This window comes from Fringilla coelebs (assembly GCF_963513975.1).
Source record: "Fringilla coelebs genome assembly, chromosome: 19".
In the NCBI taxonomy this organism is placed as follows: Eukaryota; Metazoa; Chordata; class Aves; order Passeriformes; family Fringillidae; genus Fringilla; species Fringilla coelebs.
This window is the reverse complement of record NC_140045.1, coordinates 12,643,424-12,657,083: the sequence shown is the minus strand read 5'-3', so window position 1 is coordinate 12,657,083 and position 13,660 is coordinate 12,643,424. Positions and strand designations below refer to the sequence as shown.

General features: G+C 49.2%; 1 protein-coding gene across 2 annotated transcripts in view; it reads right to left on the bottom strand.

Moving 5' to 3' along the window:
• MAP2K4 (mitogen-activated protein kinase kinase 4) overlaps positions 1–8,517 on the bottom strand; it is a 64,540-nt gene extending 56,023 nt beyond the window's left edge. For both annotated transcript variants that reach the window (XR_014616625.1, XM_084218441.1), the window contains exon 1: positions 8,313–8,517. Coding sequence is in view for 1 of the 2 variants with exons in the window: in XM_084218441.1 (XP_084074567.1) it covers positions 8,313–8,406 (94 nt within the window). In the remaining variant the exon portion in view is untranslated. The remainder of the gene's footprint in view (positions 1–8,312) is intronic.
• Positions 8,518–13,660: the final 5,143 nt, after the last annotated feature.

Genomic DNA, 13,660 nt, shown 5'->3' with positions numbered 1-13,660 from the left:
CTGGCCAGCATTGTACAAAGCCATTCTGATCATCGTCCCCCTTCCTACTTTCTGCCCATGCAGGCTTCTGAGTGGGACAAGGGAAAACAAGAGGATAGCAAAGGTAGGATGAGGTTTCCAGAGTTTGGCATGAGGCCAAGTCCTGAACTGAGTGTTCAGGAGAGGAACTGGTCTCTACAGGAAAACTCGGACATGGTCCCACTGCTCCCCAGAAGAGATTTCCAAACACACTGCTTTCATCTTAGTCCACAACCCCTCCCAGGTCAAACAACACAGCCATATGTTTTTAAAGGAAACTGTTTTATCTCTGTCCACAAACCTCTTCAAAGTACAAACACTTTGCTTTCTGGTCCAAAAGCAAAGTGATAGCTAATTCACTTCAGAGAACCACTTCCAGAGAATCAGGTCCAAAGCAAACCACACAACCCTTCTGGTCCACAGAAAAAAAATAAGCCTAGACAAAAACGGATAAAGGATAAACTCCCGTTCAGCTCAGCTGTCTGCTCCCAACAGCTGTCCTCCTTACGCCACAGGGCATCTCTCGAAGCACCTCAGAAAGATCAGATAAATTATTCAAAACACAGACTAATTCCTGGCGCTTGGACTCTTTGTTTGCTCCAGGACCAGCAGAGCTGTCTGCTTCCTGGAGGGCTCGCCCTGCCTCCAGTAAAGGGCAAACACCACGGCTTTGATTTGCAGAAGATGAACTCAATTTAGCAGCTAATAAATACACAATTTGTGCAATACACATACTCCCATCTCCCTTGATGCTCATACCCACTGAACACTGTCACTGTACCACCCATGTGCACGGCAGGTCAGCTCACCTGAGAGGAGAAACAGGGGAGAAATGGGCAGTGATACTTGGCAACAGCGTGCTGTGTTGTGTTTCCTCACTAACAGCAATAGCAGAGATCTCACCAGCGAGGGTACAGCCTGAGGTGTCAAGGTCACACATTTTGGAAGATGCTCTGCAGCATCACATGATATTCCTGATGTAAATCCAGGCCAATGATACCTCACATGCCCCGCAAAGGATCTGTGCAGGCATGGAGCAGGCACCCAACAGGGCTGCAGAGAGCTCCACTGGGACTGTGCTTAAACAAACCTATGACATCTGATAAAAAACACGTTTGCACCTTTCCACCTAACCATGAGGAGACAGACATGTTACACCTGCATAAACTGCAGGACTCATCTTGAAGAAACAGCCACCTAAGCAGACCAGGAATGTACATCATGGGGAGCTCCAAGATCTAAAGCTTCCCCTCAAACAAAAGCAAACCCAGTAAGATTGCAGATGACCATAAGAACCAGACTAATGTAAGAAAAAATAAAAGTTTGGAACCAAAGTCAGTACCACAGACTGTCCAGAACACCAGCTCCAAAATGCAAATGTTTGGGCAGGCCAAGCTTCACTGCTGAGGCAGAGCAAGTTTTCAACTCTCCCTTCCCTCCTTATCATTATTCCCAAATGTATTTTGGCTGCCGAAGTTTATCAGCCTTCTTTTCCATACTTTGGTTTAAAACACATCCCTACTGTCCTCTGGGTGCTCTGAGTTTACCATGTTAAATCACAGGAGTCAGTTCAAGTCTCTCCTACTGCAAATCTCCCTGCAGTCTAACCTTCCCTTCAGCTCCAGGCTCTCAGGAAAAAGGCCAGCTCACTCAGACACAGCTCCAAAGAGGGAAGACAGGTCCTGAGCTGGGACCACTTATGAGGCAAGAGGACAAGCATGGTCCAACATGGGAAATGCCTACAAGGTGAACAAAGGTGTGTATGTTAAAGGTGCATTTATATATAAGGTCCACCCATCCAGCTCTTGCAGTCAATTCAATGCTGGGAGCACAGGAGCACCCCTTTGACAGGCTGTCACGTGAGGTGTCACCTGCAGTGGCAGTTTTCCAAGCATCTCATATACAGTTTACATAAATCCACCTAGCAAACCTCAGCAAGAGACCTGTAACTGAGATAACTTGTCCAACAACTCAGCAGCAGTACAAAGCCGTGGGTGGGGGTCGAAAACAGGGAGCAGAGTCACAGCAAAAATGATTTTGTCTTGTTCAGGCACTAACATAACCACGAGTAAAAAACAAAGCTCCAAGGCTGCACAAATCCTTCCTGCAATCCTGTCCCAGGAGAAGGAGATGAAACCCACTCTCCCTGCATTTCACACTTTATGAACAATGGCTTAACCCCTCAGCACCTTCAGGACAGCTCTGAGCACTTTCCTTCTCATTGATTTGGATAATCAAGTATTTCAATATTTTGACAGCCAAGTCAGTGACAACTGCAAGGGGTGAGCCTCAAACTCATGTTCCAGACATCCTCCAAAACAGAGGGACAATGAACACGCAATAGCTGTTCCATTCTCAGCCTAGCAGAGACACGGTATTCAACTTATCTATGAGCTGAACTGAAGAAACCCAGGTGAAGTGTCTCTCTCCAGGGATTTACCATGAGTAACCACTGCACATTAAGTAAACCAGCTACAGTAACACACCTTTTTGAAAGACATTTTTCTGTGCTCAACAAGCACTGCACTGTCATTTACCCATTGCTCACACATCCCTTCTGCAATCAAACAAATCCACAACATGAAAAGAAACCTGAGTACCCAGAAGAGAGACAAAAGCCCTTTGCAGGGAACACCAGGAGTGGATTCACATTACTGAAGATATTGGCCAAAGGAGCAGCAGCAGAACTGCACAGGGAAAATCAAAAACCCGAAATCAATCAAAGTGATATAAAAACAGTTTAAAAATGCATTAACTCTTAGGCAAATAAGACTTAAAGACAAAGATTCTTTTGAATGAGTGTCATCAGCGGGACTCTTCATTGCAGAAGAGATGTTACAGCCCAGCAACCATAAATGACCAGGATCAACAAAGGAATCCCAAAAATATTTGTTCATCTCTCCAAAGCCAGCAGACAACACTGTACAATAATAAAAATAGTCCATATTGACCAGAATATCCATGAAAAAGCCCATATCCCAAGGTGATACTTCCTGAATCACAGTGAAAAGGCTCAACTACCAGTATCAGGCAGGTTTTCCTCAGCCTACTGCTGCAGCATAGCAATCCCCACCTTCCTGAGCGGATGCTGCTGTCTGAGTACAAGGCAGAAGGGCAAGACACACATGCACATCTAAGGAGGCATTTAAATGCAATGAAGCCCATTCTAAATGAGGTACATGAGAGCAGGAACATCTGCAGAGCAGGGAACACCAGCACCTGTCCAATGCTGTTTCAGATCAGTGCCCTCCAGCCTTTAAGAGGATGCCAGAAGCATCACATCCATTCAGAGATTTTTATACCTTCTTTATAAACATCACTTCAGTGGAGCCTGGAGATGGATATTTGCTGCCAGTTCCTACTCACAGGGCAGAGCACTACACAACCACCCTGCACAGCTTCTTCCCCTCACACAGTTTTCCTTTCCAGTCTCCAAAGGCTTCAACATATAGCCTGCTTCCTTCACCGGGAAGCAGACTTCCAAATTTTCTTTCACACAAAATCTTATCAAACCTAAATCCAACAGAAGACATCCAACTTCAAAGCTGCATGGTGCTAAAAAGCTGTTTACGTGTGTTTGATACATGGAGAGCGTGATGTAGTTACACGAGATTCCTGTAAGCAATGCTTCACTGCATAAAAACAAATTTAATTTCAGGGACTCCTCAACAACATGAAATTTGGAAAGCACACATTTTGGCTTTTTTTGCTTCCTCACAAAACTCATTTTTTTCTCTTGCAGGATAACTCTCATTTTGATAGGCAACAGTGTGACTTCTACATCTCCTGGCTTCCTCAAATCAGCATAAAATAACTGAAAAAACCTCCCAGCATCTGAGTAGACTAACTAGCACTTTTGGGCTGCCCATTTACCAGGAAAACAGACATATCAAAACCATCAGTTGATTAAAAGTAAAACAAAATAGAAAGGCAAAATGCAAAACCATATGCCCACAGCCCAATATAGCCCTACACACACAAGCTTACACCAAGACTCAAGCACAACGCAGACATGGCCATAAGGCTCATACAGGAATAAACTGGGGGCACAAATGAACTAAAATGCACTGATTTGCTCACTACACATCTTTTATTGCTCTTAACAAATGCAAATATGTCCAAGTAGACATACACCCATCAATCTGCCAGAGTCAGCCTGCATCAGTGCTGTCTGCTAACACACGTGGTTTGATAATTCCACGGAGGGCAAGAGTGGGGATGGGAGAAGCTCCAGTCACCCCATGCACTCACCAAGGCAGCAAGCAACAGAGGAGGATATGGGAACCATGGCATCTCTTACTGAATTCCCACACTGAGGATCAGTCCAGTTGCAGTGAGCCCACAAATGTTTTCAAGCAATATTCTGCTTCTGCCAGCGCTGTGTGCAGAAGCCATCGTTACTCCACTGACACAGTGTACATCACACACCCACACCAAATTCACCTGACTGCAGTGACTGAATGAGTCCCTCACAAACATGAACAATTCCTGACCTCTCAAAAAGCCTCCCAGCACCTCTTTTCTGCCAGAAAAAAGGTACAGGACAGAGTTTCCTTGTAAATAGAAACTGATCACCCAACTTCAGTAAGGCACTGATGTCATGAATGGCACCCAAGGGTAAGAGAGGGACTCTAGCTCATCTCCTCATGCTCTCAGACACCTCTTAACAATGTCCCTCGCCTCACACCCACAAAAGACTCTCTCACTAGAGACAGACCTCCTCTGATTTTCTGCTAAAATGGCTGGAGTCAGAAGAAGAGGGCAAAGACATCAGTGAGGGAGCAAACAGGACCACACACACATGAAGGGAACTGAGAATCCCAAATTCTGGTTGAGCAGATCAGGAATTCCCACCCAATACCTCTGAGCTGTGATGTACATTCAGAGAAGACACACACAGTAGCTCTGCTTTGCTTTTTAAAGACACCAGAGCACACCAGGCAGTGAGTATTTGGAGAAGTCCCAGTTGCCTCCAGTCTTCCTGAGTGCCCAATGCAGCTGAGCTGATTCCATAACCATCAGTTATAAGTGGTTCCAGTTCTTCTTTGGCACTGCAGTTAGGATGAGTGACTCCACAGGTTTTAATTAGAATCAAAATTCTCCCTATGCCTTGGAATAAACTACATTTCTAGATTTCATACCACCTTTCTTCAAATTATCATTTTCTGAGTAATGTTAGCAGTAATGACTATTACTAATTTTGGCACTGAGAGAAACACAAAATCACTCCAATTACAATTTGGGTGCTGGCTTTTCCTTACATCCCTGTGAAAGGTATCCTACTTCCCACAGAATCTGTTTCCTCCACAAAATATCCAGGACACTACATATTCAGGACTGTTCCTGAACTTTAACATTACACAGGAGTAAGAACAGCAACTCTTCACACCACCAGTCACCAGCATCTGGACAGACTTCATTTAGTGAGCACGTAACAGACATTTAAGAAATTATGGAATAAGATCTATTCCAGCTCTCCTTTGTCTCCAAGCTGTGCCTTGAACACAGCACCATGAACTGCACTGGCCAGGGGACTCTTTGGGAAGAAACAAAGCTCCAGGTCCTTTGGCATGGGCAGCTGATCCAGGTAACCAAGAGAAGACATGAGAGTGAAGCTGGGGCATGCAGAATAAGGGTGAATAATAAGGCCTGAAGCAATCCCTTGCTCGATTACCAGGCTTGAGAGCCATGGCTGCACGGTGAGCCCAGCACAAGGACAAGGCAGTGTCCCTTACCTTCTGCATTGTCACCTGGAGGACTTTAGCCTGTGTGCATCAAAAACGGCGTAGGAGACAGAATTAAAAGCTAAACTGGGTGGCCTGCAGAGACCTTCTGGATCTGCTGCCCTTGCCCTGGACATCAATGTGATGGGCCTCAATTTCTCTGAACACTTCTCCCCTGTACCACCATCCTCACAATTCTTCCCTACCCCCAGGCCCTGATGAATGCCCTGACAGCTGACACTCCTTATAAAACTGCCAGCCTTGACACCAAAACAGAAACTTCCTGCAAGGGACACTCACCTCAGGTGAGCTTGCCCAAGCACATGGCCTCTGGGCAAGATCTCCAAAAGCAGCAGAGTGCTGTCCAGGGCAGCAGTGTCACAGTCCTTTGGCACAGGAGTTCCACCCTCTCCCACTCTCACCTCCTTCACAGAAGCAGTTGCACAAGCCAGGTCAGAGTGTTTGTGGCTGAAAATTAACTGAGCAAAACTTTTTTTTTTTTAAATATAATTACTTGTTTCCAGCTTAATGACTTCCCTGCTCCACCTTGTCATGCTGTTTAAGCCAATTAAATCGACACTGATGCAGTCCTACCTACTCTTCTCCCCACCCAGCAATGCATTCCTGCACCTCCCTCGCTCCAGTGCCTGCCCAGCCCCACCACAAGCACAAGCTGGGCTCCCCAACTGCAGAGCACTCGACACTTTTGTGGGGTTTTCTTTGTTCAGCTCAGCTTGCCTTGGCATCAGCAGGAACTCGTGTTGTGGGCAAGGGCACTGTGCATCTTGGAGAGCAGCCAGAGCTGCCCCAGCAGCCTGCACACCACCTGCAGCCACGTCCAGCCCTTCCCATCCCACCCAGGTGCTGTGGCAGCACAGCTCCTCCTGGGACAGTTTCTTGTAGGTTCCAGTGACAGCAACCTGCTGCTCCAGAGTCCAGCCACACACACAGCTCCTCCTGGGACAACAGAAGACCCACCTGTTCCTTAAGGAAAACCTCCAGCACCTGGGCACCATCACACTGGCCCATGGTCCTCAATCCATATTTAAACAGCTACCCTAACCAGCTAGAGCAGAACCAAGTGCCCTTCCTCCACTGGAGACAGCATGCACATGCTGCATCACCACAAGCTCACAGGGCATCACAGGTGCCAGGGTGCAAAACCAGCTCTCAGCCTTGGAACATACAGGTGATTCAGAGGAACGACTCAAAAATGAGAAATGGGTCAGGTGGAAATACAATGGGCAACACTGAGTGTTTTAACTGTACTACAAGAACAAGGCTTGTTCTTAGTAAATCACAACTGTTCTGGCATATCATGGTAAAGTTTGTAATCTATGCATTTAAAGAACAAAGTCTGGGATTCTGGTTTTTGAAAGATGGATAATACTACCTTGACAAGGCTCAAAAGGTACCCAAACCTTCATGCAGGGGAAGCTACAAGGAGTCAAAATCCACCTTTTTACTCCAAATATACCAAGCTCTTCAGTTTAACCATCAGTGCTCTGCCCAAACAAGTCCCCACCAGTCTCAGCACAGTCCATATCAAGATCAACACAGAATATGGCAAATAACAGAGACAAGCATTATTTCACAACAGTACCCACACTTCTGTCACAGAGAGAGCAACCTTTCCTTTTTCCTGGTCCTCAACAGGGTAGACTACTTCTTTAATATTACCATCCCTGTATTTAATTAAACAAACAAACAAACTAGCACTGTGCCACCTCAGCCTAATAAGGCCTAGAATGTTTTTCAATCAGAGAGTGCGTTTCAGTGCTCTAACTTTAAAACAGAAACTCAAAGGGTTTGCTGAGGCCTTTCTGAAAAACAAATATCCATCGTTTTTGCAAGGCTGCTCAACCATCAACAAGTGCCGGTGGAAACCAACACGACCCGCTGCAGCACTGTAAATTTCCATCGGAACGGAAGGAAACTGAATGAAACTGAACGGCAAGTTCGCGCTGAACTGATTTCACTTGGACGTTCGTCTGGAGAAAAGCACACAGCGGAGGGCCGGGCCGGCCGGGCAGTGCCGCCGTGCCGCAGCCCCAGCCCCAGCCCCAGCCCCAGCCCCAGCCCCGGCCCGGCCGCACGGCGGGGCTCCTGCGGGCACGGGCCGCCCCAGCGCACTTCGCTCCGGCCGGCCCCCGGGGATGCTGCTGCTGCAGCCGCGGCCTGCACCGCTCGCCCCGAGCGGCCGCAGACCCGTTCCCCGCCGGCAGAGGCCGGAGCCGCGTCCAGCCCGGCCTTTGTCCCGGCGGCCGGGGCCGAGCTCCGGGCAGGCCCTGCGCCCCGGCAGCCCCGGCGAGCGGGGCCAGGGCCGCGCTTCCTCTCGCCGAGCGCGCCGGGCGCGGCCAGGCCGCCAGCGGGGCAGGCCCGGAGCGGGGCCGCCGGGGCCGGGCCGAGCCGGGGCCGGGGATTCCCGCGGGCAGCGCCGCTGCACAGCCGCGGCCCAGCGCGGGGGGCGCGAACGGCAGCGCCCGGGGGTCCCCGCGGCCCGGGCAGGGCGAGACCTGCGGCGGCTCCGGCCCGGCACGGCCCGGCGCTGCCCGGGCCGGCGGTGCTTACCCTGCATGCTGCTGCTGCTGCTGCTGCCGGCGGCGCCCGGGCCGGGCCCGCTCCCGCTCCCCCCGGAGCCGCCGCTGGGGCTGGGAGTCGCCATTGTGCGCGGAGCGGGAGCAGCGGCGGCGGCGCTGCGCAGGGCCCTCCCCGGCAGGGCAGGACACACGGCCCCGCCGCCCGTCCGCCCCCGGCTGGGGCCGCGAAACCCCTCCCCGCCGGGGCCCCGCGCCTGCGGCACCGCTGCGGCGGGGCGGAGGCGGCGCTGCCTCCCGCGGGGGGACGGGACATCCCCGGGCGGTCCTGCGGATCCGCTCCCGCTCCCTCGGGCCGGGGGGCACCGCCCGCGGGGGACCCCGCGCCGCGCTCGGCCCCGCCAGCCCCTTAGCCGGCGGCGCCCGGACATCTGCTGTCCTGTCTGACATCCCCTCGGGGGCCCGCAGGCGGCCCGAGCAGCTTTAGAGCATTTCTCATCTTCTCCCTAGGGTTAGGGCTTCTCCCACACAGGCAGCCCCTTGCAAACTTCTCCCGACTCCCTCGGGACCGCAGGGCACAAGTCCTTGCTGTGCTTTCCCGGACGCCCAGGGCATCAGCCTCTTCCTGCCACCATCAGTCTCCCCCTCATTTTAATTCTTCTCTTGGTCACTGCTCTTCATGCCAGCGCATGGTTTCTGACCATTCCTCCGCACTCCTAGTCATAGGGACAGTACATGCTGTGAATTAGAGCAGTGAAATTGTTGCTCCAATTTCACGGTGGTCCCTCTCCAGCCTGCTGCATGACAAAGGGGAGTCCCTTCACCTACAGGAGGCCTTGTGTCCTCATCTTTGTAGTAGAAACTGTACTGACCCCTTTTATGAATGGAGATGTGCTGAGGGAAGAGCTGGATATACCGTGTATTAGAAGTATGAGGACTCTATCCCTGCTGCTCCATTGCCCAGGTCACCATGGAGGTGATAATACATCCCTGAACGCACACTGGAAGTGCCTCTAGGAACTGCAAACCATCACCCTTTGTGTTGAGTCCTGACACAAAAAACATTCCCTTCCCTGGTTCCCTGTTTTGTATAAGCCTTCTGTTCTGCATTAACCCCTGAGGGCAGGTCCGTGGCTGGCACCTTGCAGGTTTTGATGCAGAAACCCAGTGCCTACTGGCAAACACTGGCACAGACACTGACTTCCACTTCTGCTGTGTGCCACCTACATGTGTTTGCTTACAATTAGCTAGTCATACTTTTCCCTCACTACAAATCTGGGAGGATCAACAATACCTGTTCTGACATGTTTGTGAAACCTTTCCTTAAAAACCACCAGTGATGGGGATTGTGCCATTCCCTAGCAATCTGTTCTGGCACACATCCTAACATCATCCTAAAGCCTAACTTCAGGGGTTTTTTAAGAATTTCAAATCCTTTATATCCTGCCCTGTTCACTGTGGCCATAGCCTTCTTCAAAATGACTCCTTAGGCACTTGATGATGTATAATGATGAACTGCAATGTTTCCCTTCTTGTCCTTGCCTCATCTTTCTCTTCTACACATTACATCAATTAATTTCCTTCTGCCTTTCTCCATGTTTCCTCTGCCTCCCAGCATCCTCACCGACCTCCTCTGATGTTTTCTGGTCATCTGTATTTTTTGAAGTACAGCATCCCTGGCTAGGCAAGCCTCCAGCTTGCCTTGGAGGCTACAGCTCACATGCTCCAGGATGGTGTTTGCCTTTTCCATTGCTGGTATTCAGTTTGCTCTCCATTACACTGAAGACTTTTCTTGTTTTTGGGGGCAGGGGAGTGTTTTTTGGGTTGGTGAGATTTTTTTTTTAAAAACTGCGTCCACTCAGTTCCCTCACCTGAACCTGTGTTGCTCACTGCTCATAAAAGTAATGCTGAAAGTTGTACCTGTTGAATATTGCCCTGTAGATTGCAGGCCATTTCTCCATCTAGTGCTGAATCCATTGTCTTTGCTGTCCTCAACAGTCTGGAGTAATTAGCAGATTTAATAAGGTGGTCATGGGTGTTAATCATGCAGCCTGTTAACTGAAGTAATTAAAAAGATCTGGCGTCAGAATGGACCCCTGCAAAAATCCTCTGAATGTGTCCTTCCATTTTGACAAACACTGATAATTAGCACTTGAGGTACAATGATCTCACCTGTTTTACACTCACTGTGCCCTTATATCTTTTTAAGAAGGGGTCAGGACAGCCAATGTTAAAAACCTTCCTGAAGTCAACATATGTGACATCTGTTACTTCTCACTTTATTCCTAAAACATCGTGCCACACCAGCACGTAAGAGTGGTTTGTCTGCATTTTTTCCTGATGTGCCCTTCTCTCTGCAACCAGGACATCATCCACCCCTTATTCTGTACCGTTTGTATCATGCCCATATCTTATACTTCCCAACTATGTTATATACATAAATATTCATATAACTCTACTCAAGCACAGCTATTATTTCAGTAGTCACTGGCCATCCCCACCAAGATGAATCTGTTGAGTTCAGTTGTCCATGACTGGTGTATCTGGAGCAGTCCATACTCACAGTTCAGGGTAGCTATGACATACAGTGGCATTGTCATTGAACGACCAGTATTACATATGAAACTCAACATAACAGACTGTTCTCACCCAAAAATCAAATCTCCTTGAGGTACATAGCATGTTTCCAAGTCCTTCTGCATTACTCACCTGATGCACCCATGTCCTCGAGCAAAATCAATCCCAGGGATGGGTTTGCCTTTGCTTCAGAAATGTGTCCTGTGAAGTTGGTCAGTCAGGGAACATGGGGCTGCTCCCATTCTCAGGAAGGTGGGCCCCATCCTTCCCTGCTCCTGGCTCCTGACCCACCAGTTAAGGCAACTCAACTCAGAGCCCTTTGGGCAATATCAGCTGTGCAACCATGCATTTATCTCCAGATGTCCCTATTGCAGTCAGGGTTCTGCAGCCAGGAACACATCAAAGGCCCTGAACCCTTCACCTACCCACTCAGAGCCCTTTGATCACCTTTGATCCAATCTAAACCAATCTATGACCCTTCATGACACAAGGATGAGGGCCATTATGAAATGGGTCACTGTGATGGGTGATTATGGCTGTGATGCAGTAAAATCTCTGGTACAGGCTCTTGGGAAACGTCCTGGCTCTCAGTATCACAGCTTGGCTGCAGGGACCATCCCTGCTGCCTCTGTTCTTTACAGGTGGAATTGCCGCAGTGAAGATAAATTCGGACTGCTGTGGGGTGAGTAGCAGACCCAGAGATTCATAAAGAGGAAAGATTTTTGCCTAATATCGAGGAACAAGCAGCTCGAGTTCCACTCAAGGATACTGAAGGTTCTTGGCCTCCCTCTCATGGGAGAAGTCAGTATTGCCTTCTGCCGACAGACTCGGCTGTGTCCCGCAGCAGGCGGCCGGAGGAAGTGCTCAGGGTGGTTGGTAAAGCTTTAAGGGAACAGCCCCGACCTTTTCTTTGCAATAAGCACACCCAGCACTGAAAGACGTTTTTATTTCTAAGGCATGCTACAGCCTGATTGCTTTTGAATTCCATTTAGCTCAACTGGCCAGAGCATGATGCTAACATGAAGGTTGTGTGTTTGATCCCTGTATGGGCTGTCTGCTCAAGAGCTGGACTCTGTGATCCTTACAGGTTCCTTCCAGCTCAGAATATTCTGTGATTCTGTGAATTAGAGCAGTAAAGAACACCGCAGTTGCTAAACCAATCCCTCCTTCCAAACATATCCTCAGGAGAGACAGAGGGGCCTTTTGCCTTCCCTTGCTCTTGTGTCACTGAACTTTGGTCACTCACAGGATTGCCAAACCTTCCATGCCGTGCTTCCCAAGCTCCCATTGAAAGCTGCTCTGTCGGTTTCTGTCAGTTTCTGTCTCTGTCAGTTTCTCCCATCTGTTTTCTCTCCCCTCCTGACCGTGCAGCCCATGAGATAGCAAGGAGCAGCCCAGCCATGACAGAAACTAGGTGGGCTGTGCAAATTTGCACAATAGCTTGTGATCAGACAAATTAAAGATCCAAAGACTTCAACACAGATTAATTTTCATATTGAAGATCACCTAGTATGGGTGGAAAAAATGGGCACTGACTCATAATTTTGTTTCCCACACAAGGAACTGGTGTGCCTGAAAAGCTTAGCTGCTTTTATTTTCCTATCATATTATGCTAATAATAATTATGCTAATGAAAGACATGCTCTTACATTCTTCTTACACTTTTATCACCACTGTTGCTTTTTAATCCATGACATTTTCATTTTCTAGCCCAGAATTACTTCCCTTCTGTTAGAAAATACATTCAAAAGCCTGTCCTTGACCTGGAAACAAGGCATAAAGGTGATTTATTACTAGAGCTCTGCTTCTTTTGAGGTGAGGGGTAGGCACTCTCACAAAGACAACTCTTACTTCTCTGTGGCTTTATTTGGAGTAATTTCATCTCTTGTAACCTGCTCAAGGAAAGACTCAGTTAAAAATAAGATGAGAATGAATCCTCTCCACAAATGTGGACACATTTACATGTCCTCCACATAACAATTTAGCAAGACCTGATTCTTTTGGGTGCTGAGAGAACTGTATGAAATTGGTGGGAGACACGATCTCACAGAGGCTTGGTTTTGGTAAATATCACATTTCTAAAGGACCCAGTTTCAATTCATCACTTATCATTTTTCATTATAAATGATCAGTGAATGATGGCACAATGCTATTCTTCTGAGCAATATCCTTTTTGCTTCTCCAGACTGTACAAAATGACTGAATCTCTTAAACACAAAACTATTTCTGAAGCATTACAAAAATCACAGAATGGTTTGGGTTGGAAGCTGTCTAAAAACCCATCTCATTTAGCCCCCTGCCATGGGCAGGGACACCTTCCACTGTGCCAGGGTGCTCCAAACCCCGTCCAGCCGGGCCTTGGGCACTGCCAAGGATCCAGGGGCAGCCACAGCTGCTCTGGGCACCCTGTGCCAGGGCCTCATCTCCCTTGAAGTATCACCGTGCTGCCCGGGATCGGGATTGGGATTGGGATTGGAATTGGGATGGAGATGGGGATAAGGATGGGGATTGGGGCTGGGATCGGGATCGAGGCTGTGATCAGGGATCAGGAGCGGGATCAGGGCTGGGATGAGGATGGGGATCGGGGATAGGGGATCGGGGCCGGGATGAGGATGGGTGTTGGGGCCGGGATCCCCCGATCCCCATCGGGAAGGTGATGGGAATGGAGTTTGGGGATAGGGGCCGGAATGGGGATGGGGGATCGGGATGGTGATCGGGAATCGGGATAGACCCCGGGATCGGGATCGGGGCCGTGGCCCGCCCGCGTACCGCCCCTCTGTCCCTTCCCTCTGTCCCGCCCCGGCC